This window comes from Protopterus annectens, chromosome 9.part0 (assembly GCF_019279795.1).
Source record: "Protopterus annectens isolate FY-2018-M chromosome 9.part0, PAN1.0, whole genome shotgun sequence".
Classification (NCBI taxonomy): domain Eukaryota; kingdom Metazoa; phylum Chordata; order Ceratodontiformes; family Protopteridae; genus Protopterus; species Protopterus annectens.
The window spans coordinates 17925830-17949757 of record NC_056743.1 but is presented as its reverse complement, the minus strand read 5'-3'; the positions used below and the strand labels follow the sequence as shown (position 1 = coordinate 17949757).

The window sequence follows — 23928 nt, the reverse complement described above, 5'->3', positions numbered from 1 at the left end:
TCTCTAAATCCAGAGCAGGTTTTGCCACTACTGTCCTGCAGGGCCTTATAGATGCTCCTAATGCTCCATCCTCCCAACCATAGCTTTGGGATTCTACCCAAATGGTAATGACCAGCAGTGACACACGAAGAACATAGTACAGTTGTGTACACTTTCCATAAATGTAGATGATCGAGTGTATTCACTGTTGCAGTCCGGGTTAGCCACCCACCCAGCCCCCTGTTTTTTCTTTTACTATGCTCAAAAGGCTTTTTGGTGTATTTGCTTTTATTTGGAGGTATATTTGTTGTGTTCTAAATTACATGCATATATATTTATATTTTGCTCCCCATTTGGGGGGCACCTGACATCTGAGGCAAGAAAAACAAGAAAATGGCGTCTGTTGCATGGTTTATACCCCTGACTATCTGACGTCATGGAAGAAGGGACAGCAACTGACGCAGGATACAAGACTTTGTTAATCAGGCTGACTGAGGGCAACCTGCCAGCAGATTACCCAAATGTAATGACTGCAACAGTGAATATACTCAAACATCTACATTTATGGTAAGTGTACACAATTGTGCTTTCTCTGCATTGCCCTTTGGCTTATCTACTGAGCCCAAGGTCATCACAAAGTGCCTGGCTCCAGTAATTGCATTTTGCAGGCAAAGAAATATCCAAATATATCCATATCTGGATGATTGTCTAATTCAGGCAGAAAACAGGGACATTCTTCTAAAACATCTGGCATTTGTAAAAAGGGTTCTAACTTGTCTAGGGTACACTATAAACAAAAAGAAATCACAACTGGTACCCTCAAAAAATTACATTCCTGGGTGCAAGCTTGAATACAACAGCCCAGATGACTTACCTTACGCCAGAAAAACAAATTCATTTGATAACATTACTTCAAACAGGTGGCCCCAAAAACCCTGCTATCTGCAAGACAAATTCTGCAAGCCTTGGGGTTCATGGCCTCCTGCATTATTCTAATTCCAAATGCAAGACTGCATATGAGGAAACTTCAGTGGTACTTAAAAAGTTTATGGAGTCAAGATTGTCACAGCCTGGAAACAATGATTCCTGTCATACCTTGCCTGCAACTAGAGTTCCTATGGTGAGGCAGAGGCCTTCCTCCAAAACAAGGGACTGCCATTCACCCCACTGCCGCCCAAACCCTAACTACAGACTCATCAGACTATGCTTGGGGGGCTCATCTGACAGGGAAGTGCATTCAGGGCAAATGGAGCCCAAATCAAATGCACCTTCATGTCGATCAAAAAGAAATGCTAGCTGTACAGAATGCACTGACAGCCTTCAAGGACTACCTTCATCCAGGACAATTAATGATAGACAGACAACACCACAGTTATGTGGTACATAAACAAGCAGGGGGGTACACACTCCTACTCCCTTTGCAGACTAGCCATGGCATTGTGGAACATGGCCTTGACCTATCAAATACAACTACACGCTCAATTTCTGCCAGGAAAGCTGAATACTCTGGCAGACGAACTAAGCAGAAATCTCATGGACCCACACGAATGGAAACTGGAACCACGGATTTTCAACCTGTTGACACGCAAATGGGGGAGTCCAGACATAGTTCTGGGGTGAGGCGAAAAGATCTATCAGTTGGACAAATTTTGTGCAAGAACTCTTCACAAAAAGCCTGGAAAGTGGATGCCCTATCATTCAGCTGGAAAACCCTATCAGCGTATACCTTTCCCCCTCTGCCAATGCTCTCCAAAGTTTTACTGAAAGTCAAACAGAAAAAAACAAAAATGATTTTGATTGCTCCAGACTAGCCACGCCAACACTGGTACCCACTCCTGCGCAGTGTGTCACACCTTCCACCGTGGCACCTGTTTCAGACACCTTACTTACTCTCAGCAGAACAACCAAATTCTGCACACTCCGCTCCAAACTTTGAATCTTGCAGCGTGGCTAATCACCTAAATTTACCCTTGGCATCCCTCAGCAAACCTGTGATGGATGTCATTTTGGAGGCAAGAAGGCCTAGTACTAGAAAATCTGATGCTGACAAATGGAAAAGATTATGTGCCTGGAATCAATCACAGGGGGATAAGCACAGCAGTGCTCAATATTCCTCAGTTTTTACAATACTTAACTGAGATGCTTCACAGGGGCCTATCCTTTACTTCCCAAAAAATTCATGCCTCAGCCATTTCAACTCATTACAACACAGAACCCTCCCCTCTTCTCTCATCCTCTGCTAAAGCAGTGTTTCAGAGGGACCAAAAACTTAAGACGACCCAGGAGAGCTCCAATCCCTGCCTGGGACCTCAATTTTGTACTGGAAAAACTCACTCTCCCTCCTTTCTAGCCAGCTTCTACTGCAGACTTAAAATTCCTCTCCTGGAAAACAGCTTTCCTTTTAGCAGTCACTTCAGCTAGAAGGATTTCCGAATTACAGGCTCTTATGGCAGTGGAGCCTTTCATAATTTTTCATGCGGACAGGGTGTCTCTCGGGATCAATCTATCCTTCTTGCCTAAGGTGGTATCCAGTGTGGCTCTTAATCAGACAATTCATTTGCCAACTTTCTTTCCCAATCCACAGAACGAGGGGGAGCGGATTCTGCATTCATTGGATGTACACAGACAACTTAGATTTTACTTAAACAGGACAAAATCTCAAAGAACATCTGAACTACTGGTGGCATTTGCTGCAGGGGCAGAGGGAAAGGCTATTTCAAAGCAGACTGTTTCCAAATGGATAAGCCATTGTATTAGTTTCTGCTATATGCACCATGGTAAAACTATCCCCCAGGGGATCAGATATCATTCCACCAGGGCTGCATCTACTTCTACAGCCTTTCTCAGAGGTGTTCCTACCAGAGACTTTCTAGAAGCTGCTACCTGGAGCTCAGTTCATACGTTCACCAAACATTACCATTTACCTATCTTCTCTAAATCCAGAGCTGGCTTTGCCACTGCTGTCCTGCAGGGCCTTATAGCTGGTCCTAATGCTGTATAATTTCCTCCACCCTATCATAGCTGTGGGAATCTTCCTAAATGTAATGACTGCAACAGTGAAACACGAAGAACATTGTACAGTTGTGTACACTTACCATAAATGTAGATGTTCGAGTGTATTCACTGTTGCAGTCCTTGTTACCCTCCCTCCAGCCCCCTATTTTTCTCTGACTATACTTATACTTTTTCACTATGCTTATAAGCCCTTTTGGTGTGTTTGCTTTTGGGATTGGAGGTATATTTTTTGTGTTTTTAATTTTATTTGCTCCCCATTTGGGGGGCACCTGACACCTGGGGCAAGAAAAACTCATGTAATGGCGTCGGCTGCATGTTTTATATCCCTGACGACCTGACGTCATAGAAGAAGGGACAGCAACCGACGCAGGACCCAAGACTGTAATTAGGCCGACCTGCCAGCAGATTACCCAAATGTAATGACTGCAACATACATACACTCAAACATCTACATTTATGGTAAGTGTACACAACTGTACTTTTTTCAGTCACCCTGTCCAAGATTAAGTTTTCACCCAGGTTTAGTGCCATCTGCGAAAGCAGTAATTTAGTATACCTTGCCAGCTGTAAGTGCTGTGATTGCTTCTATGTTGGCAAGACCTCTAGGAGGTTGAAGGATAGGATATACAGTCATCTTTATGACATAACGAACTTGAATTTACAGAATGCCTTGGCAAAGCATATTGCTTTTTATAATATGCATAGTTTTAACTTTATAGTTTTACAACTTGTACTTAAGAATGAGAGGGGGTAATCTAAGTAACCATCTGGAGTCCATTGAGTTGAAATGGATTCTTAGACTACATGCCCATATTCATCCTGGGCTCAGTAACTGTGTCAGTATAAAACCTGCACTGGAGGCACGGTCCCTTAAATGATTACATGAGTAAACAAACTTGTAATAAAATAAGTAAGGAAACCAACCTTTGGTTGATGGGTTCCTATGCCTTGCACTTTAAAGTTCTCCATTTTGCTTATATTGATTTAATTGATTTTAATTGGTCTTGTTTTAATTGATTAATTGATGCTTGTTATCTTGGTTAATGGTCAGGGTATACTGTTATTTAAACTGTGTTTGTTCTCTATGTGAGATCTGATGAAGCGTGAGTTTACATGAAAGCGCTTATCCTGTTTTACTTTGTGAATAAATATTGGATTTTAGAGCCGTGGTGGTCCCACCTTGCTGTTTTTGCTAAAATAAATGCATAATTGTGAAATGAAAGCCTGAGTGCCACTGCCACCCCCCACCCCTGTCACAAAATCTTTAAACCCATTTTAATGATTCAGTGGAAGTAACATCGATGCTCTTCTCTCTGTCCCAATCTAATGATAGTTGAGCTTGCTACACATGTACAGTATACTGCATGCCACACACCATTCACCAAGTTTGCCGCCTTTTTAGAAAACACCACATTGTGATGGCGAACACGAACTCAGTTGTGTGGTACAACTGGATGGGCACCTCCTCATTGATCTTAATATAAGAATGTGTTACTCATTAGCACTGTCTGAAGGCAGTTGCTGTTTTACTGCCCAAGAAAAATACAGAGCATGTTACTTGAGCCCACATTGTGGAGAAGGAAGCAGTACATACCACCAGTGCTTTGATTGTCTTATGGAGATTGCTTTGAGAAGTGAAAAATTTATTTTTGGGTGCTGAAAGTGTGACCTGTTAGAAGACTAGCAATCATGGAAACAAATGGCTGCTAGCTGACTTTGTGTAAAATATATGGAGTTATGGTGAGTCATACATTTTGGGGAATGGTAACCTTTGCATGCAAGAAACCATGTCTTTTTAACAGCACTAGGGTTGGCAGTTAATTGCAGTAACCAGTAGTTAAAAGATTGTCATGAGATGACTGAGTGGTATGCAGCATGTGTTTGAAAATCTGAGTGCCTTACTTTGTTAATCTATGGAAAGCATTTCTAGGTGGGGCTTAGTATTACATTGAGTTAGTTTTTGTCGTTCCTACTTTTAACCTTAAAATCACTGTTTCTTTTCAGAATGTTTAGAAGAGTTGGGTTGCTTGATTGAAAGTTTTGGCATGAATGTATGCCAGCCATCTCCTGCCAAAGCCTTGAAAGAGATCGCCGTTCACATTGGAGATCGTGACACAGTTGTGCGTAATGCTGCCCTTAACACTGTTGTTACAGCATACAATGTATGTGGAGACCAGGTCTTCAAGCTAATTGGAAATGTAAGTGATATTGAATTTTATTTAACCAGTTTTCTTAATGGATTTGTCATGTTTTTAGTTTAGTCCCTTAAGTCTACCTATGGTTGAATGAAGATAGTAAATTTAGAATATGGTTTGTGGCTTTATTTTGAGAGTTATTGTACCTAGATTTTTTCTCATTTGACTTGTTTTCTTCACAAGTTGAAGACCTGTTTTGGAAAGCAGATTGTAAAGATCTACAGAAGCAGGAATCTTTAAGCCTCGTCTCAGATTAGCAGTGACTTTATTCAACATCAGTGCACTTTGCAGTTATGTGGCTTGTGATGGGCCTTAACTGTCTTAATTTCATTTTACCATTCTTAATGAAATGCTTTACGCATCTTTGAAGTAGTAATCAGTTTGCAGATGTTCTTCATGTTTCATTGTTGCAATCATCACATTTGGGTTATCTGCCTGCAGTAGCCCTCAGCCAGCCTGAATACCAGAGTCTTCGGATTTCTGTGTCTGATGCTATTTCCTCTTCCATGACGTCAGGCCGTCAGGGGTATAAAACATGCAACCGACGCCATTACATCAGTCTGTCTTGCCGTGCGGTGCCCGAAGCAGAAGCAGTTCGCAAGTGCCGGTCGGCCGACTCCTGAAATTTTTTTTCCAGGTTTGACCCAAAGTCTTCAAATAAGATAAGTACCCTGTTGGGGATCCTTTTTCTTGCTCTAACCAGTGTCCGTAAAAGTTAACAATTGTCTTACCTGTGGAAAGCAAATACCTCGTAGAGATTTTCATTCATACTGCATCCCCTGTGTAGACCCAGACCACGATGTCCCTTTGTCAGTTTTGTGCCTTGTTCAACTTATGAACTGTTCGTCATCGGGCTATTTTGCAGCCAATTACTTTCGTACTCTCTCAGTACTCCAAAATGGCTTCGTTAAGCCATCCAACTACTGATCTTCCGAAAAAACGTAAGGATAAAGACAGAGACAGACCGCATAGTTCCAAAACTGCCGACGACGCTTCCGTTAAGCTAGTCACCGGTTTGCCGGTACTCCGAGAGGCGCTTTTGCAGCCCCTGATACCTGCTACTTCAGATTCGCAGGCCTCGACTGAGACCCATTCGGAGTCTGGTATACCGCGAGATGCTTCTTTGACTGTGGAACCTGCGGATGTCTCTACCTTGGATAGGTCCGGAGCCACTGTGCAGGTACCGGCTTCTGAGGGTGTATTCAGGCTTACAGACTTTCATTTTAAACCAACGCCATAGTTTCCATCCAGAAGTTCCAAATTCCTCAGGCCTAAAACTCGCACTACGCCTAGAGAACCAGTGACCAAACTGAGAGCTCAGGCCCATATGCCTCGAAAACAAATGCTTAAAATGGCTGAATACCTTATTACCATAATTAGGGGAAGCCAGCACCCCCCCCCCCCCCCGAGACCTAGAACTGAATTTTCTTTCTGATTCTTCTGATCAGGAATCTGATATTTCTGCTCCTTCTGATTACCAGGATTTGCCCTTATCTACTTATGAAGATTCTGATGCAGAGGATTCCATTCCCTCTGCTTCCCCTCCAGAAGATTTTTCTTTTGGTGAAACCTTGCATACTCTTGGGTAGGATTTCCTCTGGGAAAGCCAGGATTACTCTGAGTACAAAAAGAGACTTGGGGAATTCTTACTCCTGCCTCAACACAGACCTTTAGCTATCCCTTCTGTTCTGGACATTGTAGATGCTTTCTTGGAATCTAGCCTTACCCCAGACACTTCACCTCCACCTCCCAGAAAACTTGACAGGTACTACAGAGTACCTGACTCTCACAAGTTCCTCTTCAAGAATCCTTCTGTGGATCCAGAGATCATTTCCCAAGGACCAAAAGGCATTAAGGCTACTGCTGCCAAAAATCTTACCCCTTCTGATAGAGATTCTAGAGCCTTAAACAGATGGGGTAAGAAGTTATACACTTCTACTACTTTGACCATTAGGGCTTTAAATTGCCAGTTTCATATGTTGAAGTATCAGCAGCATATTATGGGACTACTTAAACAGAAATTTATCTTGATTCCTGACTGTGCTGAACACAAAGAATTGCAAGATTTAATGCATTCTGCAGAACAAGTTGGTAAACATACTTTGCAATGTGGTTTTGATGCTTTAGAAGCATCTTGCAGGGCTGCTGTCACTGGGTCTGTACTTAGAAGGCTTGCTTGGCTTAAGGAACAAAACTTGCCAGTTCATGTTAAAGCTAAATTACTGGAGGCTTCCTTAAACCCAGACCGCCTTTTTTGGTATAAAGCAGAAGTCCTCAAAAGGATGGAGAGAAAAGCTAAATCTATGCAAACTGTTAAAGATTTCCTACAAGTACAGCCTCTCAGATTCAGTAGGCATTGGCCTTCAAAGAACTGGTCCTTTCCAGTCTCTTCCAGGCCTTCTCAGTCCAAACCCAGGAACAGCAGACCACCTAAGTCACAGTCTCAGGCTATGCACAGACCTAAGCAGTGGGGGGCTTCCACTTCCAGAGCAGGGAGTAGTAAGCCACCCCCTACAGAAAAATGGCACAATGGCAACCTTAATTCTTCCAAGCCTTGCTCAACTACCTGCTCTCTTAGGAGGAAAGCTCGCCCTGCATGCAAAAAACTGGGAACTCATTACCCAGGACAAATGTGTTTTAAACATAGTTTCCCAAGGATACAGATTCCACTTCCACATACTAGCAACCCCAAATGGTTGGCCAGACCTACCCCCAAACCAATGGGTGGAGGCCCAACAGCAGTTTCATTCTCTTCTCCGTATCAGGGCTATTCAACCTGTTCCAGCAGAACAAAGGGGACAAGGTTTTTATTCAAGACATTTTCTAGTACCTAGAAAAGTAAACTCCTGGCATCCTATCTTGGACCTCTCTATTCTCATCACCTTTCTGGTAGTTCCAAAATTCAAAATGCTAACTGTTCAACAACTTCTTCCTTAGCTAGCCAAGGATGCCTGTCTGGCAACTTTAGCCTTAATAGAAGCTTACCTGCACATCCCAGTAAGGGAATCTTGCAGGAAATACCTACGCTTCAGGGCAGGCTCCATGCACTATCACGTGTTCTTCGTGTTTCGCTGTTGCAGTCATTAAATTTGGGTTATCTGCCTGCAGGTAGCCTTCAGCCGGCCTGAATACCAGAGTCTTGGATTCCTGTTTCGGATGCTGTCTCTTCTTCCATGACGTCAGGTAGTCAGGGATATAAAACATTCATCCAACGCCATTACATCAGTCTTTCTTGCCACGTGGTGCCCGAAGCAGTTCGCAAGTGCCGGTCGGCCGACTCCTGAAATTTTTGTTTTCGGGTTTGACCCAAAGTCTTCAAAAAAGGTAAGTACCCCATTGGGGATCCTTTTTCTTGCTCTTAAACAGATGTCAGTAAAAGTTAACAATTGTCTTACCTGTGGAAAGCAAATACCTGATAAAGATTTTCATTCGTACTGCATTCCTTGCTTAGGCCCAAACCACGACGTCCCTCACTGTCGGTTTTGTGCTTTATTCAACCCCCGAACTATTCGTCGGTCAATTTTTGCAGCAAATTATTTTGGTACTCTAACTATCCAGAAATGTCTTCGGTAAGCCATCTGACTACAGTTATTTTGAAAAAAACGTAAAGATAAAGACAGAGACAGACCACATAGGTCCAGAACTGCCGATTACGGTTTCCGTTAAGCTAGTCGCCAGTTTGCCGGTACTAACTGAGGTGCTTTTGCAGCCCTTGATACCCGCTACTTCAGATTCACAGGCCTCTGCTGAGACCCATTCGGAGTCCAGTATGCCACGAGATGCTTCTTCGTCTGTGGAACCTGCAGATGTCTCTACCTTGGATGGGTCTGGAGCTGCTGTACAGGCACCGGCTTCTGAGGGTTTATTCAGGCCTACAGACTTGCATTTCAAACCGCCATCTTCTTCAAGGCCTAAAACTCGACCCACGCCTAGAAAACCGACGTCCGAACCTCATGGTCAGGCCCTTGTGCCTAAAAAACGAATGATAAGAATGGCTGAAGACCTTATTACTTTAATTAGGGGAAGCCAACCTTCCCCCTTCTAGGAAACCTAGAACTGATTTTCCTTCGGATTCTTCTGATCAGGATTCTGAAATTTCTGTTTCTTCTGATTACCAGGATTTGCCCTCATCTTCCTATGAGGATTCTGATGCAGAGAATTCCATTCCCTCTGCTTCCCAGAAGATTTTTCTTTTGTTGAAACTTTGCACTTTCTTAGGGATCATTTCTGCTGTTAAAGCCAGGATTACTCTGACTCTAAAAAGAGGCTTAGGGAATTCTTACTCTTCCCTCAAAACAGGCCTTTAGCTATTCCTCCTGTTCTGGACATTGTAGATGATGCCTTCTTGGAATCTAGCCTGGCCCCAGACACTTTACCTCCTGCTCCCAGAAAACCTGACAGGTATTAGAGTACCTGACTCTCACAAGTTCCTCTTCAAGAAGCCTACTGCGGATCCAGAGACCATTTCCCAAGGACCAAAAGGCCTTAAGGCTACTTCTGCCAAAAACCCTACCCCTCTGATAGAGATTCCTGGGCCTTGGACAGATGGGGTAAGAAGGTATACACTAATGCTACTTTGGCCATTAGGGCCTTAAACTGCCAGTTTCATATGTTAAAATATTAGTATATTATGGCACTACTTAAACAGGAAATTATGTTGTTTCCTGACTGTGCTGAGCATAAAGAATTACAAGATTTAATGCATACTGCGGAACACATTTGTAAACATACTTTGCAATGTGGTTTTGACTCTTTAGAAGTATCTTGCAGGGCTGCGGGTCTGTACTTAGAAGGCATGCTTGGCTTAAGCAGCAAAACTTGCCAGATCATGTTAAAGCTAAATTACTGGATGCTCCCTTAAACCATGACCTCTTACTTGGCAACAAAGCAGAATAAGTCCTTAAAAAGATGGAGGAAAAAGCTAAATCTATGCAAACTGTTAAAGATTTCCTGCCAGTACAGCCTCCCAGATTTAGTAGGCATTGGCCTTCTAAGAATGGGTCCTTTCCAGTCTCTTCCAGGCCTTCTCAGTCTAAAACCAGGAACAGCGGACCACCTAGGCTACAGTCTCAAGGTTCACACAGGCCTAAGCAGTGGGGGCCTCCCACTTCCAAAGCTGGAAGTAGTAAGACTCCCCCTATGGATAAATGTCACAATGACTTAACCTTAACCCTTCCAAGCCCTGCTCAACTGCCTGTACCCTTAGGGGGAAAGATTGCCCTGCATGCAAAAAACTGGGAACTCATTACCCAGGATAAATGGGTTTTAAATATAGTTTTCCAAGGATACATATTCCACTTTCACACCTTACCAACCCCAAACGGTTGGCCAGACCTACCCCCAAATCAGTGGACAGAGGCTGAACAGCAGGTTCTCTGTCTTCCAAGTATCAGGGCTATTCATCCTGTCCCAGCAGAAGAAAGGGGACAAGGTTTTTACTCAAGACTTTTCCTGGTACCCCGAAAAGACAGCTCCTGGCATCCTATCCTGGACATCTCTATTCTAAACACCATTTTGGTAATCCCAAAATTCATAATGCTAACACTTCAACAACTGCTTCCTATGCTAAGCAAAGATGCCTGGTTGGCAACCTTAGACTTAAAGGAAGCTTACCTGCACATTCCAATAAGGGAATCTTGCAGTAAATACCTACGCTTCAAAGCAGACTCCATGCAATATCAGTTCTCTGCACTTCCCTTTGGCTTATCTTCTGCACCCAGGGTATTCACAAAGTGTCTAGCTCCAGCCATTGCATTTTGCAGGCAGAGAAATATCCAGATATACCCATACCTGGATGATTGTCTGATTCAGGCAGAAAGCCAGGACATGATATTAAACCATCTGGCATTTGTACAGAAACTTCTAACCTCGCTGGGGTACACCATAAACGATAAGAAATCTCATCTAGTACCCTGCCAACAAATTGTATTCCTGGGAGGAAGCTGGAACACCACTTCCCAGATGGATTATCTCACGCCAGAGAAACAAGTTCATTTGACAGTCTACTTCAAACTACTGGCCACAAAGACCCAGTTATCTGCAGGGAAAATCCTGCAAGCCCTGGGGTTCATGGCCTCCTGCATTCTCCTAATTCCATATGCAAGACTGCATATGAGGAAACTACAGTGGTATCTAAAAAGCATATGGTGTCAGCATTCTTAGAATCTAGAAGCAATGATTCCTGTCATACCTTGTCTGCAGTTAGAGTTCCTTTGGTGGACAGAGGCCTGCCACCAAAACAATGGACTACCATTCACTCTACCCCTGGTGCCCAAACCATAACAGACGCATCAGACTGTGCATGGGGGGGGGGCTCACCTGGCAGGAAAGTGCATTCAGGGCAAATGGAACCAAAGTCAAATGCACCTGCACATCAATCACAAAGAAATTTTAGCTGTATAGAATGCTCCGACAGCCTTCAAGGACCACATTCTTCCAAGACAATTAATGGTAAAGAAGGACAACGCCACTGTTACGTGGTACATAAACAAGCAGGGGGTACCCATTCATACCCCCTCTGCAGATCAGCCATGGCTTAGTGGAACACAGCCTTGAGCTACCAAGTGCATCTAAAGGCTCAGTTCCTGCCAGGAAAGCTAAATACACTGGCAGGTGAACTAAGCAGAAATCTCATGGACCCACACGAGTGGAAACTGATACCAAAGACTTTCAACATGTTGATAAAGAAATGGGGGAGCCCAGATATAGACCTGTTTGCCTCCCCACAGAACTACCAATTGGACAAGTTCTGCACCAAGGACTCCCCACAAACAAGCTTGGAAAGTGGATGTCATGTCCTTCAGCTGGAAAAAATCTATCAGTTTATGCCTTTCCTCCTCTGCCTCTCCTCTCCAAGGTACTACTAAAGATCAAACAGGACAAACCAAGAACGATACAAATTGCACCAGACTGGCCACGCCAATACTGGTACCCCCTCTCTTGCGCAGTGTGTCACTGCTAGCTCCATGGCACCTGCCTCAGACCCTTGCCCTGCTGTCCCAGCAGGAGGGCCAGATTCTGCATCCTCAGCTTCAAACCCTGAACCTGGCAGCCTGGCTAATTATTTAATCTCTCTGTTACCATACCTCAGCAAACAAGTGTTGGATGTCATTTTGAACGCAAGGAGGCCTAGCACTAGAAAATCTTATGCTGAAAAATGGAGAATATTCAGTTCCTGGAACCAAACTCGGGGGATGGGGGCACAGCAGCACCCAATATACCTCAGATTCTTCAATACTTAACTGGGATGTTTCACAGAGGCTTTTCTTTTTCTTCCATCAAAATTCGTGTCTCAGCCATTTCAGCTCATTACAACACAAAACCACCCCTCTTCTCTCGTCCTCTGCTCAAGCAGTTCATCAGAGGAGCCAAAAACTTAAGACCTCCCAGGAGAGCCGCAACTCCAGCTTGAGACCTTAACTTTGTATTGGAAAAACGTTCTACCTTTTTTTGAGCCAGCTGCAAGTGCAGAGTTAAAATTCCTGTCTTGGAAAACAGCCTTCCTTTTAGCAATCACTTCAGCAAGAAGGGTATCTGAATTACAGGCCCTTATGGCAGTGGAGCCTTTCATCATCTTTCATGTGGGCAGGGTGTCCCTCAGGACCAGTCACTCCTTGCCGAAGGTACTATCCAGTGTGGCTCTTAATCAGTCCATTCATTTGCCAACCTTCTTTTCTAATCCACAGAACAAAAGGGAACGGATACTGCACTCCTTGGATGTGCACAGTCAACTTAGATTTTACTTGGATAGGACTAAACCTCGAAGGAAATCTGATCAACTGCTGGTGGCATTTGCTGCAGGGGCAGAGGGGAAGGCCATTTCAAAGCAAACCATTTCTAAATGGATAGGCCATTGCATTTATTTGTGTTATAAGCACCATGGAAAACCTACCCTACAGGGGCTAAAACCACACACAACCAGGGCTGCATCTACCTCTACAACCTTTCTCGGAGGTGTCACTACCAGGGACATCCTAGAAGCTGCTACCTGGAGTTCTGTACATACTTTTACCAAGCATTACCATTTGCCAATTTTCTCTAAATCCAGAGCTGGCTTTGCCACTGCAGTCTTGCAGGGCCTTATAGCTTGTCCTAATGCTATCTAAATTCCTCCTCCCATCCTTAGCTTTGGGAATCTACCCAAATGTGATGACTGCAACAGTGAAACACGAACATAGTACAGTTGTGTATACTTGTCATAAATGTAGATGTTCGAGTGTATTCACTGTTGCAGTCCTGGTTACCCTCCCTCCAGCCCCCTGACTTCTTTTGGCTATACCTCTATTCTCCTTTTACTATGCTTAAAAGCTTGTTGGTGTATTTGCTTTTTTGTTGGAGGTATAACCTTGCATATATATATTTAATTGCTTCCCATTAAGGGGGCACCTGACATCTGGGGCAAGAAAAACTGATGTAATGGCGGCTGCATGCTTTATATCACTGACTACCTGATGTCATGGAAGATGAGACGGCAACCGACACAGGCCCCAAGACTTTGATAATCAGGCCGACTGAGGACTACTGCAAGCAGATAACCCAAATGTGATGACTGCAACAATGAATACACTCGAACATTTACATTTATGGTAAGTGTACACAGCTGTACTTTTCTTTGGTGGGTAGGGGCCTGCTACCACAACAAGGGACTCCCTTTCACTTTACCCCCTGCCGCCCAAATCCTAACAGACATATCAAACTATGCATGGTTGGCTCACATGGCAGGGCTTTCAGGGCAAATGGAACCAGAGACAGATGCACCTGCATATCAATCAAAAGGAAATGTTAGCTGTACAGAATTCTCCGGCAGCCTTCAAAGACTGTATTCTTTCGGGGCAACTATTGGTAAAGACAGACAACACCGTATGTTATGTGGTACTTAAGCAAGCAGGGGGGAACTCACTCGTACCCCCTCTTCAGACTAGCCATGGCTCTGTGGAACACAGCCTTGAGCTACCAAGTACACCTACAAGCTCAATTCCTGCCAGGCAAACTAAATTCACTGGCAGACAACTTAAGCAGAAATCTCATGGCCCACACGAATGGAAACTAGAACCCAAAATATTCAACCTCTTGATGAACAAATGGGGGGTACTCCAGATGTAGACCTATTTGCCTCCCCTCATATCTACAAATTGGACAAATTCTGCACAAGAACCCCCCACAGTCAAGCTTGGAAAGTGGATGCCCTGTCCTTTTCCTGGGAAAGCCTTTCGGTTTATGCCTTTCCCCCCTCTGCCTCTCCTCTCGAAGGTTCTACTAAAGATCAAACAGGACAAGCCAAGGACAATACTGATTCCACCAGACTGGCCACACCAGCACTGGTAACCCCTCTTGCGCGCAGTATGACACTGCTGCAACCATGGCTCCTACCTCAGACCCCTTCTCTGCTGTCCCAGCAGGCGGGCCAGATTCTGCATGCTCAGCTTCAAACCCTGAACCTTGCAGCTTAGCTAATTCCTTGAGCTCTCCTCTAGCATCCCTCAGTAAGCAGGTGCTGGATGTCATTCTGGAGGCAAGGAGGCCTAGTACTAGAAAATCTTAATCTGAAAAGTGGAAAAGATACTGTTCCTGGAACCAGGCTCAGGGGATGGGCACAACTGTGCCCAGCTTACCTCATATTCTACAGTACTTAACAGAAATGCTCCACAAGGGCCTATCCTTCTCGTCAGTTAAAATTCATGCCTCTGCCATTTCAGCACATTAGAATACTGAGCCACCCGCTCTTCTCTCACCCCTTGCTAAAACACTTCCTTAGAGGGGCCAAAATTTTAGGACCCCTCAGGAGAGCTCCCACTCCAGCCTGGGACCTTAACTTTGTATTGGAAAAGCTCACCCCCCCCCCCCCCTTTGAGCCAGCTGCAACAGCAGAGTTGAAATTCCTTTCTTGGAAAACAGCCTTCCTTCTAGCCATCTCTTCAGCAAGAAGAGTGTCTGAATTACAGGCCCTCATGGCAGTGGAACCCTTCATTATCTTCCATGTGGGCAGGGTTTCCCTCAGGACTAATCCTTCCTTTATGCCCAAGGCGGTGTATAGTGTGGCCCTAAATCAGTCCATGCATTTGCCTACTCTTTTCCCTAATCCACAAAACAAAGGGGAACGAATACTGCACTCTCTGGACGTGCACAGACAACTTAGATTTTATTTGGACAGTACTAAGCATCTCAGAAAATCTGCACATCTGCTAGTTGGCTTTGCTGCAGGGGCAGAGGGGAAGGTCATTTCAGAGCGAACCATTTCCAAATGGATAGCCCATTGCATTAATTTCTGCCACAAGCACCATGGAAAACATACCCCACATGGGATAAGATCACATTCCACCAGGACTGCATCTACCTCTGCGGCTTTTTTCAGAGGAGTCCCTACCAGGGACGTTCTAGAAGCTGCTACCTGGAACTCTGTACATACCTTCACCAAGCATTACCACATGCCTATCTTTTCTAAATCTAGAGCTGGATTTGCCACTGCAGTCTTGCAGGGCTTAATAGCTGGCCCTAATGCTCTTTAACTTTCTCCACCCTTCCTTAGGTTTGGGAATCAACCCAAATGTGATGACTGCAGCAGTGAAACACAAAGAACATAGTACAGGTTTGTGTACACTTACAATAAATGTAGATGTTTGAGTGTATTCACTGTTGCAGTCCTGGATGTTCATCGTGTTGCACTGCTGCAGTCATTACACTTGGGTTATCCTGCCATCAGGCGGTTGGCTCTACCTTTCCTTCTTGTTTGGTATATTTATTTTTTCTGGTGTGTTTGCTTTTTGACGGGGGTGTACCATGCCATATAATTGCTTACTATCGTGGGGGCAGCTGACATCTAGGGCAAGAAAAACTGATGGCTGCATGTTTTATACCCCTGACGACCTGCCATCATGTTAGAGGAGACAGCATCCGACACAGAAATCCGAAGACTCTGGTATTCAGGCTAGCTGAGGGCTACCTGCAGGCAGATAACCCAAATGTGACGACTGCAACAGTGAATACACTCTAACATCTACATTTATGGTAAGTGTACACAACTGTTCTTTTTAACAATCATTCTTGAGTGCCTTCAAATGGTCAAGTATTTTTGATAATGATGTAGGCGGCAGATCTCCAAGCAAGACTACCATTCATCTTGTCTCACCTTTTCTCCATTTCTCCTTGCTTTGGAGTGTTTAGCCATAGTGCCAAACGTTTTAATGAGATAATGAAGGTTTGAATGTCTGCATCTTGGCTGTCAGCATTGATAAGTCTGTCATAGAAATTAAAGGTATTGGCTCATGAAGTTAAAGCATTCATTTATTTTAACTAGTTTTTAACATACAAACTTTAGTCATGCTTGTGAATGGCATAATTTAGTACACGTGGCCCTGAGTATCAATGGCCCCACTGTGCAGTATGGTAACCTCACCTGCATGGGAGAGGCAACTCAGTCCTGTGCTCTGTGAGTGATTAGAGAGCAGCATCATGCTTCACTGGTGGCTGCATAACAAGTTAGTCACACGCAGGTAGTCAGTAGAGACAAATGTCTTTTCTGGATCGATGAGGGAGGGGCAGAAAATAGGGAAAATTAATCCGAGTTCTGTACTTTCATACCAAAGCATACCATGCGGTAGGTCTGCCTCTTCAGAGTTATTGTTGAGATGACTCAGTGGCAGTTTTTTCTTGCTGCAATTCCATCTTGTAGTGCAGTATGTATGTTGGCTTTTTCCATTGCGAGTCTTTCCATATGTTCTTTCAGGGCAGATGTTTCCATAAGTGCAGCTGATGGTGTCCTTTGTTAACTGAAAATGCTCAGGCTATTCTCACATTAGGAATTTCATATGGTAATACTGTGAATATGGCATGCTGTCAATTTATTGGTTCCCCCATGTTTGGTATTACACCAGTCTGTGACAGATGTTGGCAGATTCTCAGGTGCAGCTGCATTCACAGTACTCAACCTACTGCTAGTGTTTCTCCATTTTCTTTGCTTTTTGCAGATTGCTTTCCTGTGGAGTATTCAGTATTGCTTTTGTATAGTCATTTAGACCCTGTACAAAGACACTTGAAGGAAAATTCTGCTCTTTTGAGAATTCGAATCTTTCAGCACTTTTAACTGTTAATATGACAGTTAAGTGTTTCCCCATCCCATCTTGATCTGCTCCTGTTTGAACCGGATTATGCTTTAGCTGGCTTTCCGTTGTGGCCTTTATTTAGGCCAGAAATCTGCCTTCTTGTCCTCATTGGTGAACTAGGAGGAATGCAAGTAAGGAGGGGGGGGGGGCTGCCCTTACTTTCATAGTTTAGCTCTGATTGATAGGATGAAGCCCAAGTTGTTTTCTGTTTAATTTGGAGTGTGGAGGCAATTTCATATTTTAATTTCAAAGATACTGTAACATTCAAACTGATATATTTCTTGAAAATAAGGCTTTTCCCCTTCCCCTGCGGCTTGTTGGCTCTTCACTCTGGACGCAGTCTTCCCATTCAGTCTGTGGTGACAGGAGCTGGGGATTCCTGGGCTAGAGAAGATCCCCACATTCGATTCAGCGTGTCCTGCTCCCAGTAGTGAGAGTTTGGTAGCAGGGAGTGGTCCAGTTTGCTGCTGCTGGTGGTGGCCTAACCCTTCCCTAGTAAAACGCACTGTGGTGACTTATAAAGTTCTTTGTATGCTGTTGCCATGAAGTCTGAATGCTGTGGTCCATGTATGTGCACATTTGCATTGTGCTTCCTAGGCCTGTGCTCCAAGGGTGCAACACCTAACGCTCATGCTAGGTTTCAAGTAAATGGCAAGACAGAACCACCAAGGATGATCGCAGCAACTGGGCATTCTCATCCTCCTTGACCAGTTCCTACAGGAGCCTTAGAAGCGGCTACTCGATTGTGTCATGCACCATAGCCATAGCCATGCTTTATCTGCATATGTTGCAGAGCTGGCTTTATACAGATGAGGTTTAAAGTTTTAACTTCATTAGCTCATCTTCCCTGGTAAGATATTTAGCATGTCTGAATCTCTGTCCTCCAAGTATAGGGACATTGATTTTTTTATGCCATATTGGCACTTTAACCATATTGGTATTTTGATGTGGGGGGAGATGACACCAGGGAGTGCAGCTGTAGGTAGTCAGGCTCCTCCCAGAATCGCTGCAAATTCATTATAATAATTTTTCTGTTTGTAGAACCTTAAATTAAGGCATTTCCATCATTACTGTTGCTGTACATTTATGAGGATTACCACTGTCTAAACACATTGTGCAAGTGTATTCCATTACCTTTTTGGTGCTTTTTCCAGAATCTTCAGCTGCCTTCGTGTACCTCATAAGCATTGTTTCAAGATATATATATCTCCATAGAAAACTTCTGCCAGAAGCGAATGATGTTTCATCCCCAAGTACTTGGGGGGGGGGGGGGCTATGCAGCCTACGTAATCTTTCATGATGCTAAACACAGACACTTGGTGGCTAGCTTACTCCTTCACTATGATGGTGGAGCTCAAATTTTTTCTCATACTCTCTTAGACGAGCCTTTCCTGTTTTCCTACTGCCTCCCTTTTTCTTTGAACCTAATTGATTGAAGGGTACCCTTAACTCTTACATTCTTTATTGATGAGCAAAATCTGTACAAATTTGGGGACAGAATCAGGGTTATGGATGAAAATTCCCCTTTGCAGTCTGCTGGTCCCCATTATCCAGATAGAATATTAACACTGAGAAAAAACAAAGGCAACAAACAAACCAAATGAAAAAGTATACTGTCAGGAAGAGTGCCGAGGAACACCGGACACAAAATGTTGAGTAAAAGGAGAACTTTAATACTAAATCCAATAATATCGATGTGAGCGCTTTCGTTAAAACAATGTTAACTTCATCAGACAAGAGTCCATATACACAACCACTGTTTAAATACCTTTTAAAACATCTTTTAAAACAATCTGATTGGACACAGATAACCGGCTAAAACATTACTACAATGAATGGATGTAGTTAATCCTTTACTGTTGTAACACCACTTCACATTTAAAAAATATATATATGTTGTGAGTACTTCTATAAATTAAGTATGTATAGAAAACTGAACTGGTTTCTATAAAAACAAAGTTGAACTATTAACCTTATGGTAATATTCTAATAACCAAGCTTTAAAAATAATACGCAAACTAGATTCCAGAACATTAAACCTTTTCTAATAAAGTGCTTATGTAGGATCACTGTATTTGTACTATTTTTTTTCCTTTCCAAGGCTTTAAATTTTAAGACAGGGTGATGGATGTCCTGTCATTGATGCCAGGCCATTTGTCTGCATGCAAGAGAATCTTGAGGTAGGCTTACAGAATTTGATTTTAAACTCTCACATTCAAAAAGCTTCAACTTGAAAACGCCTACCTGAGGGAATGCACAAGGTTGAAAATGGTTCCCAAAGGTTTAAGGGTATGGCGTTTTCCTACAGGGCTACAACATGACTCAGGGCTGTACAGTGATTTAATTGAATTATTTGACAGATGTGGCTTGGAACTATTAGACCTTTTGATAAAGCTCAACAATAATGAACTAGCCCTTTTGTTTGATGAACTTGCTATATTGGACAAAGTTATTCGTGATGACAAAGAATATGATAACATGAAATTTGAACATTACAGAATTTTTACAAGTATTGATCAACATATTGTGAAATTAAATGTTGGAAATTTGAGTAAATTGGATAGGGGTGTTAATGATTATGTGAACAGTACTGCCTATACAAAATCTCTTGGTTCTTACAGGAAACATACGAGTCCATCTGAAAATGGTAGTAACCCACCTCTTCTCCCCCTTGATTCAGTGAATAGCAACAAATCTAGATTTGAAAGGTCTGATGAAGTAGTTTTAAACTACGATAGTGAGTACCTTGAACTGAGGAAGAGTGAGAGAATAAGAAACAAAGGCATTACAATAATGGGCAACAGCCTCGGGCAGAGTTTCTCCCTTTGGGGCTTCAAGGAGCCAGGTCGAAAAACAAGAACTGGAGGTCTTAGACTACCCCTCAGTTACTGACACCAGTATTGAACTTTCTGCTAATTGACTTTTAGAATTGAATGATCATTTAGAACAATCTACCAATATATGTACAGTGGTTTAGAACAATCAGAGGGATTTCACAGTGTATAATTATTCTGAGCTATGTATTGATGAGGCCATGGCCCATTTACTTTCAAAGGGCATGACTTTTGTACCCACTAATAAGTTCAGTGTTGTAGACATATTAATAGATTTAAAAATGTATAAGTAAATTGAATTTGTGTTTTAATGCAAGATACTATTTTGCAGACCAACATTAACACTAGCAGCATCTTTAGAATAAGTTCCACTTATAACCCCCCTTTACAGCCTAAACTGGCACCATACGAGAAATTGTGAGCTTGACCTATATAATTTACATTCTCTAAACAAGAACAAACATAGGCAAGCACACAGTTTTGTCAACGTGAACCAGAATGAACATGACAGGTTGTTAATGCTACAAGAGCATAAGTCATGAAACTTGATAAGGGGGGAGGGGTGGTAATTATGGATGCCTCTATGTACATAGCAAAAATGTTACCTATTCTGGACCTAATTACACAGAGGTATCCCTAAACAAATTAAATACTGCATACAAGAAAATTTATAGCCAATTAACGGACATATTCCTCGAGAGAAGGATAGATCTTTCCCTATACAATTATTTGAACACAGTCAGCCCAAGAGTCCCAGTGTTTTTTGGAATCCCTAAGACCTGTAAGAGTCTTTTAGGTCCGCCTATGAGACCCTTAATGGACGGTAGGGATTCCATCACCATGGCCTGTACCCAATATTTAGACCATGAGCTCAAGAAAATACTGCAAAAGGAACATCAGATATGCAAAGATTCCTGGACCTTTTTAGAGCAGGCCAACAGAGTTGAGTACAATGAGAACGACATATTGGTCACAATAGATTTCCGAGATTTGTATACTGTCATTCCACACAGCACCAACCTTGATTGGGTTTGTGATTTGTTATCAGAATATAAAGTAAACCAGGAGAAGATTAACTTAATTTTAGAATTATTGGAATTAATTTTAAAAAATAATTACTTCTCCTTCAATGACAGATACTTTTTGCAGACAACTGGAGGGGCCATGGGATCAGCTTGTGGAGGGGCTTTTGCAAACATGGTCATGGCACACTGGGAGAGGAATTTTTATTAAATCCAAATTTTACTCTAGTGTTAAGTTGTACTTCAAGTTTCAGGATATTAGTTTAATTTGGAAGGGGTCTTCTTTCGAGGGTTTAATGTTTTGTAATCTAGTTTGTGTATTATTTTTAAAGCTTGGCTATTAGAATCATTCTTCCTGACAGTATTCTTTTGGCAGTTGCGGTGTCCTTGCAGAAAGGTAGATGTTCATCGTGCATACAGCTGCAGTCATTACAGATGGGTTATCCTGCCGTCAGGCGGGTCTTCGGTCGGCCGAATTCCAAAGTCTAGGTCCAGCGTCGGTTGTCGCTTCTTCCCTGATGTCAGTGCGGCAGGGGTATAAAAGAGGCAGCCGGCGCCATCTTCTTCAGTCTTTCTTGCCGCGCGGTGCCCGAAGCAGAAGCAGTTCGCAAGTGCCGGTCGGCCAGCTCCTGAGATTTACGAAAATATTTCAGCCGAAGTCTTCTTGAAAGCTAAGTACCCCGTTGGGGAAACTTTTCTTGCCTCAGACCGATGTCAGACAAAGTTAATAATTGCATTTCATGTGGGTAGCAAATACCGCATAAGGATTCCCACTCTTTCTGTATACCTTGCTTAGGCCCAGACCACGACGTCTCGGCCTGCCGTTTTTGTGCTAGATTCAACAAGCGCAGTATTAAGCGTCGGGCGGAGTTTGCCCTTCACTGTTTTGGTAAAAAATTTAATTATATTATGTCGTTGGATACTCCGACTCAAGTTTTGAGTAAGAGACGCAAAGATAAGGACCGACATACGAGGTCCGCGACTACTACTGTCACCACACTAAGGCCAACTACCGGTTCTCAGCGAGGTGCTTACGCAGCCCCCGAGTACCGATGACACTACATTACCAGTGTCTTCAGTACCCGAGATCGCAGGCTCCTCGGTCCCCATTCCTACTACAGATACCGACGCCACTCTTGGCGGGGAAACTCAGAGTTTAGACAGGCCTGCCATTTCTCAAGGTGTCTTCAGGCATTCCTCCTTCTCTATTAAAGCTTTCACAAAATCTAAAGCAGCCATGAAAACTAAAAAACAGGGACCTCAGAACCCTCTCAAGGCCCCATGCCTAAAAAACAGATGCTCAAAATGGCTGAGGATTTGATTACTCTTATCAGGGGTTCTCAACCCCCCTCGGACAAAAGGCCCAGATTAGAGGAAGACTACCCTTCCTCAGATCAAGCCTCTATTACCTCTGAACATTCTGAGGACCAGGACTATACCTATTCTTCTTTTGAAGACTCTGATGCAGAAGAGTCTATTCCCTCGGTGTCCTCCCCCCCCCCCCCCCCCCCCCGAGGACTACTCTTTTGGGGAAACCCTACATACATTGAGGGAACACTTTCACTGGGAAGGCCAAGATTACTCAGATTCCAAGAAAAGGCTCCGGGATTTTCTCTTGCTCCCCCAGCATAGGCCCCTGGCTATCCCTCCTGTTTTAGATATATTAGATGTGTACACAGAAGCCAGCCTCAATCCAGATTCTTTACCCCCAGCTCCTGTTAAACCAGACTGGTATTACCGGGTTCCTGATTCACACCAGTTCCTATACAAAACAACGAACTGTTGAACTGGATCGGAACACAATAAAAGTCGGCCAAAAAGAGTTAGTGCTATTTATTGTAAATTACACTTTCAGCTAGGGCGATGCCTAGCCTTCTTCAGACAAACAGTTAAAATATGATAAACCAATGCCTTTTATCTAATCAAATTAGCGATGTCATCATTTAAGCAGTGTTGTTAGTAACCATAACAACATATTATCGCAGCCTACTTTTATGCAACAAGTTATAACTCATTAACTTATAAAACAGGAAAAAATAAACAAAGCAATGTGCAGTCCTATCTCATCTTGTGTTTAAAAACACACTTTAATACGTGTACATATTAAAAACTAAATTATACAAATTTAATAACAACATACTCTACTTACAATACTTAATGAAATTCATACTAAAGTTAAATTCATAAAAATACTTATGAATTCCCTGGTTCTCCATTGTGTAAATAGAAGGACTAAAAAGTACCTAATTACACAAACGCTGCATTAACAAACCTTTAATTCCTGGTTAAGCTATTATGTACAAAAACTTTATATGTTTACATTGTGTTCAATTTGTATCTATTCAATGTTAGAAGTTTTAACAAACTTTTAATGGAAATACTATCATTAATCCCTGGGGGCATATGAGCCCTCGTTCGTACTTGCCACTTCAGTTCGTCTATTTCGAGCAAAATCTGCCAAGGACCCCCTCGAATATTCTCAATTCTGTGTTGTAAAACTGTGAACCTAAAGGTGTGTGCGGGAAATTCAGAGCAGTGCTTGGCTAGGGCATTGTTAAAATCTTTCTTTTTTATTGCATAACAATGCTCGTATATTCGCTGCCTAAAACGTCTCTCCGTTTTCCCAATATAAAACACATTGCATGAGTTACAACAAGCAGCGCAAGTCACACCTTTAGATTCACAGTTAAATTTTCCTTTTACTTTATATGTGTTATGGTTCAAAACCACCTGGTTGCCAACCAGAATATGTTTACACTGGGGACATGAACCACATTTGGACGTC

General features: G+C 42.9%; 1 protein-coding gene across 1 annotated transcript in view; it reads left to right on the top strand.

Moving 5' to 3' along the window:
• The window catches only part of CKAP5 (cytoskeleton associated protein 5), a 4315141-nt gene that overhangs the window by 3136028 nt on the left and 1155185 nt on the right, over positions 1 to 23928 (top strand). The window contains exon 30 of the mRNA XM_044084803.1: positions 4999 to 5192. Coding sequence (XP_043940738.1) covers positions 4999 to 5192 — 194 coding nt within the window. The remainder of the gene's footprint in view (positions 1 to 4998; positions 5193 to 23928) is intronic.